The sequence below is a fragment of the Trachemys scripta genome, chromosome 2 (genome assembly GCF_013100865.1).
Source record: "Trachemys scripta elegans isolate TJP31775 chromosome 2, CAS_Tse_1.0, whole genome shotgun sequence".
NCBI classification, from domain to species: Eukaryota; Metazoa; Chordata; order Testudines; family Emydidae; genus Trachemys; species Trachemys scripta.
Window position 1 is genome coordinate 85,718,950 of NC_048299.1, and position 6,000 is coordinate 85,724,949.

Below are 6,000 nucleotides of genomic sequence, written 5' to 3' on the forward strand. Positions count from 1 at the left end.
TGTATTGGATTGATGGACTCTTTTCTAGAGGCTATTTGATCAAATGAAAATTTGTGTACTACGGCTATATTAGTGGCAGTAAGGGACAATGGGGCTAAAGCTTGCTTGCAGTAGAGTGACCAGACAGCAAGTGTGAAAAATTGGGACGGGGGTGGGCGGGTAATAGGAGCCTATATAAGAAAAAGATCCAAAAATCAGGACTGTCCCTATAAAATTGGGACATCTGGTCATCCTAGCTTGCAGTCATGAAGAAATAAGGGATGTAGAAAGGCCTCTACTGTAAGTGAAGGAGAGGGTTCCTTGCTTTGTTACTTTATGCATGTTTATACAGAAGGTAAAGAAGACATTATCTGAAACAATGAGCAGATGGAAAAATTGATAAACTTGAAGGTAGTTTAGAAATTAGAGAGAAACCATAGTAGAATCTAGGGAGACTGTAGAATCTCAGTTTGCAAAGACAAAGATTCTAATTTTTCTCTCATTGTAAAAATGGTTATTAGAAATAACATCCAGGTGAAGAAGAAATATTAAAATGTGGAAATTACTTGGAGATTTTGGAAAAAGTTCTAAGAACCTATACTTTCACAAATTTCCTAAGAGTCTGAGTGAAGCTTCTCAGAAGAACTCTTAAAGACATTTACCTGATGTCTTAGGAATTGTTCAAAGAAATTTCCCTCTCTAAGCAAAGGTTTATTTTTTAATCCTATACATTGAGAGTGAAACCATGTGTGGATCTGGATGAGGATTGCGTTGCAAAGATGATGGAGGCTGTCCCAGCTGCTTTCTATATTACTAAGACATCTAGTTCAGAACAGACCTCAAGGGGTATTCTCCTTGTAACCTTTGCCCTATCTAATTATAGAGATTGGGGTTTGAAACTGAGATTGTCAATGTAGACATATATTATTTTATGGTAATAAAATCTTTATAATCCCAGATGTTTCAGATCTCGTGAAGCTACATGTTTGCAATTCCTCATCTATAAGTAGAAGATTTAGACTTAAAAGCTGTTCTTTCCTTTGGTTTCTCTGTAAATGCTGGGTGGAATAGTGTATATGTATAATACATGATGGTGTGGTATAAAGATTTCATTGGCATGTGTTTGAGGGTTGCAACACACCAAGACCACCCTGTTTCCTTAGGAATTTAAGCCTTTCAGTGATGCAAAACCAGTTTGCATATTGTGCATTTCAGAACAGAGTAATTTTGGGACAAAGAAGAAAACATTCTTGTGGCAGGTAGATTTTTAAAAAGCTCCCTCTTAAAACTCTTCAGAGATTTGGCATGTTAAAAGTAGTTCCAGGGAGGCGGATTCATTTATTTATTCATTGAATTCTTTTCTATTCTAGATATTTATTTAGATTTTTAAAACGTATGAAGGTGTGCATCCCTTGGACCGAACTCACAATTATATCAGAAGAGGCTGCCTTGCCTCATTGACAAATAAAACATCAAACAATAAGACCATTTCACTGTAAGCAATGGTAATCAAGCTGCTCCAAGATTCAACTCACCCTACTCCCCAAATCCTGGGAAGTAGATGAACCTGGCTGTCTGCCTGAAAATTTTACAAATGTGGGTTATTTTGAGACAAGTTTTAGAGCAGATTCCAAAGTGGAACATCCCTCATGTAGAAAGCCAAGCCAACAGCTCCTTTTCATTTCTATTGATGGGCTCAAACTCAAGTAATCAGATGATGTCATTTGGGGCAGTATAGCCCAGGGTGTGAGGCTGTAATTCGGATGACCACCTCCCAGACTATTTAGGATCTATAAGTTAAAACCAGCACCTTGATTTCTCAAACCGAAATGTATTGATGTTAGTGCTTATCCCAGAGTATTGATCTGAAACGCCACGTAGTAAGTGGGACACTTCATTTTGCACTAGCTTTAGTTTTCAAGTGGTCTCAAAATGTAACTCATTACAATAGTGGTAATCTTGAAGACAAAGCAATAGATAACTGTGGCAAGATCTGTCTCTGAAAGGAAAAAAAAAACACCCTGTTCATTAAGTGCAAATAAAAGAAAGTGATCTTGTCCATGGCTACTATCGGGGCATCAATGGGCAACTATTTGGGATCTAGTAAGATACCCAAATTGTGCACTGGTTACAAATGGCTGTCACTCTCTCACTTATGGGTGTTGATAGATTTGTCATCTCTTCCAGTTGCTTCCTCCAACCCACCAACATTAGTTGCATCTAATCTAGGCTAAGTCATAGCCCTCATCCAAGCCCCAAGCTCATATAGACTCAGAGTTATTCATTACACAACACTAGCCTGGTACGATATGATAGCGGCATGGTTCTGGGTGTCGTAGAAAATACATCTCAGCTCATCTTTCCTCACTTTCCCCTTTCACCAGTCTCAAAAACAATTGAACAGGAACAGTGAAAAACAGATCCCTTTAGTGCCGCCCTAGTGGGTGAAGTGGTCAAATGTGCATAACGGTGCTGCATTTATCTCAGTTTCTTACAGTGCTGCATTTATCTCCTTGCTGTCGTTTGTGTGTGTGTGGATGTATGTATGTATAAAATAGCATAAGGTAAAGGAGACTCAACCATGAGATTTAGGTAAAGGAACTGTATGTGACCCTGTTCATACTATATGATTAATGTCTACGATGCTGTTAGGATATTTCCATTTATTTATTTTTATCTCCTACAACTGGAAGGGACCTTGAAAGGTCATCGAGTCCAGCCCCCTGCCTTCACTAGCAGGACCAAGTACTGATTTTTCCCCAGATCCCTAGGTGCCCCCCTCAAGGATTGAACTCACAACCCTGGGTTTAGCAGGCCAATGCTCAAACCACTGAGCTATCCTGTTGCTGTCCTGTAACCAATTTTAGAGCCTATCGGGGCAGTTCTCACCATTTGGGATTAATTTCACTCTACTTTTTATGAGCTGAGCTTTTTCCCTTAGTGTAGCTAACTGGGTGTCTGCATCATTACTTGGCTTTGGTTAATATAATGTTTGGACTTGAATGTCCTTGGGGTTCTCCATTTTATTTGGAAATGTACACTTTAAAATCTAGAACAAAAGCAACCAACACTTTTTGTTTGAAATAATTTATATTTATTGTTTCCTAAAATTCACTATATGGTCAGTTCCATGTTCACCTGAAAACACCTAGGGAACATCCCCATCCGTACTGCCAGTGTTGCACATTAAAAATAGTTTTCCTTCACCAAAGGCTAACAGCTGGTTGGATTTGTTTCCAGGCTGAAGATACATTGTATAGTATTTTTCCTTTTCACATAGTGAACTTTAATAGGTTGAGCTATCCTAGCTTTCCTTTGTAAATTAATTATGTTTTAATACTAATTATACTTTGCACTTCTATAGGGCCTTTCATAAAAACATCACAAAGCACTTTACAAAATTAAGTCTCACAACATCTCTGTTAAGTAGGTATCGTCTCTTTGCAGATGAGTAAACATACGAAGAAAGAGGTTAAGGGCCTGATTTTGAAGAAGTGCTGTACATTGATTTAAATGGTGGCTGCAGATGGTCGTCACCTCTGAAAAGCAACCCTTTGTAGGCAATATGTAATGTCGGTAGCTGAGATTAAAATGTGTCTTGGAAGTTGTGGCTCAAACCCCACTTTTAGCCATCAGACAATGCTTATTTCCTTTAAATTCAATCTACATATAGCATTGAAAATCTGTTTCTGGTGCATAAAATTACATTGAAATGATAGGAAATTATCTTGAAGAAAGCGATAGTAAGTTGCATAGATAGAGCCCTTAGGATTCTACACCTTTGTAATCTATATTTCAAACAAATATTAGTTATTTTTCTCACATTTCTGCAAGGTAATGCCATGAATACATTTGTAGAAAATGGACAGTAGTGTCTGTAATGACAAAACACATCTAATATTAGTAAAATTCCATTTACTAGTTTCAGGTTTTCCTCTCAGGTTCTGCTTCTAGTTTTTTCCACTGACTACTGAAGAGGATAAAAATATCATTGCAGTTTACAGGAAAAGGAGCTGATATTTAAAGCGAGCATACACCTAATTTTCTTTTCAGGGTCTGTTTAGTCCAGTATTTTACACTGGTGTTAAAAATGACATCACCCAACCAATCACATGCTAGAGCATCTACATTATTGGTATAATGCTGAACTAGCTCATACTATGCATACAACCCCACCTAATAAAATAAAAACGTGGCAATTTTTTTCATATAGAAATAACTGACATATTAAATTACAGTTTCCAAAGAAATAAAATAAATGTAATACTTTTGATTATGAGCCCTACAAGGATTTTGGTCAAACAGTGATTAACATCATGTGTGGTATAATCCTCGATGTTTGCAGTAGGTTAGGGACTATTGTATTACATTAGATTATGGGAATCAACCTGGGGAGTGTCTTATTGTAGAATATGCATTAAACAGAATCCTCTCTACACCAACCGAATTTATTGATTAACCCCATTGCCACATGGATTTTAAATTACCTGGACAAATGATAACTTATTTAATACATTCTGTGACTTGTGTTTATGGAAGACAAAGCTCATCAGGTCCTTCTAAAGAAAAACAAGAATGTGCCAAATGTAATTTTAGTGTGGAGTGTTAAGAATGGTAAAATTATATCTAACAAAAGTTTGTGATTTTTGCAGATAATAGCTCTAGCAGATGCGGCTGAGGAAAACCAAGCCAATATGTTCCAGGCATTCACAAAGTTGAAAAGTGCCACCCAGCTGGTGATTTTGCTGATTAGTCTGTGGCAGAAACTCAGTACTGACCAAGTTGCTATTCTGGAAGCTACGTTTTTGCCATTAATGCAGGATACCCAAGAGCTGGTAAGGATCTGTGAGATTTACTGAAAATCTGGAATTGTGGAAAAGTACGAACTGATCAATTAACTTGGTTTTCCCAATGTGTTCTGCAAATGGCTATCCCTTTTAATGGAATGTAATATTTCCCTTCCCACTATACTGTATTGAAAAAACTTTATTTAGAAGGATTTGTTTTAAGATTTGGTTGAGTCTACTTTAAATCCATTCTTCCTCATCAGCTGCGGGGAAGCCTTCCATTTGTACATCTCAAGGTTTTCATGCTACCAATTAACTTTCAAGTTAACCAGTCCTTGCTTGTCAATCCAAATGGAAATACTTAATAAATCTAAGCTGTATATACATCTGTTTAAATGCTGATAGCAATTGTCATAATAGTTTTGTAGTTTGTTGTCGTTTGAATGAGTTGTAATAGGCTTATCTACATTGTGGATTTGCTGCAGTTATAGTCATCAGTGTTTAGCCACCAGTGTAGCTGCACTGGAGCAAACCCCTACTGTAAACAGGCAAAGTTGCTGTATATTACGATTTACCCTGGTTTTAAGCTTGGGGTAAGTACCACTTGTGCAAATAGCAGCTTTTTTAGACTGCATCAGCTACATCATTGGCTGTTACTAAGGCAAATACTCAACCTAAACAAGGCCCTAGATTAAAATAGCACATCCTTAAAAACACACTTGGGAAATGGCATCTTGTTTTAAAAGACCTACTAAAAATCATGTTTGAAAATATTGACTATATAGACCATATTGCTTGCATAGTGTAGTCTATATTTCTGTTAATTTTTCCTTTGAGCCTTTGCCTGAAAACAATCTTTGTAGTAATTTAGACAGCAGTCAATTATGACATCACAGACAGGATTTAGGATTATGATTTCATGTAGAGAATAAACAGGAGAAGGTGAATTCTTGAAAAGAATGTCATAAAGAAAGCATTATTAGTGACAAATGGAGAAGAAGAGCAGATGAATTTTCAAGGAACAAAGATTCTGTTAATGGTAATATTCAATATCTTATTAATAAAGCACAGGAAAAATATTTCCTCTTACAAGCTAATAATTATAAGTGCTTTACATTTTCAAAGCCTTTCACCAGTATCTAATTATTCCTCATAGCACCCTAAAAGATAGGTAAATAGATGAAAAGACTGAAAACATGGATGTTAAGTATCTTCTTCAAGGCCACATAGAGCC

At 36.7% G+C, this 6,000-nt stretch overlaps 1 protein-coding gene across 7 annotated transcripts in view; it reads left to right on the forward strand.

Annotated features, from left to right (window-relative positions):
• BBS9 (Bardet-Biedl syndrome 9) overlaps nucleotides 1-4,883 on the forward strand; it is a 264,350-nt gene extending 259,467 nt beyond the window's left edge. For 5 of the 7 annotated variants that reach the window (XM_034761160.1, XM_034761159.1, XM_034761161.1 and 2 more), the window contains one exon: nucleotides 4,632-4,880. In XM_034761160.1, coding sequence (XP_034617051.1) covers nucleotides 4,632-4,838 — 207 coding nt within the window. In that variant the 3' untranslated portion in view covers nucleotides 4,839-4,880. Of the gene's footprint in view, nucleotides 1-4,631 lie in introns of all 7 variants that reach the window. The other 2 variants (XM_034761164.1, XM_034761163.1) reach the window with 2 other exon arrangements.
• Nucleotides 4,884-6,000: the final 1,117 nt, after the last annotated feature.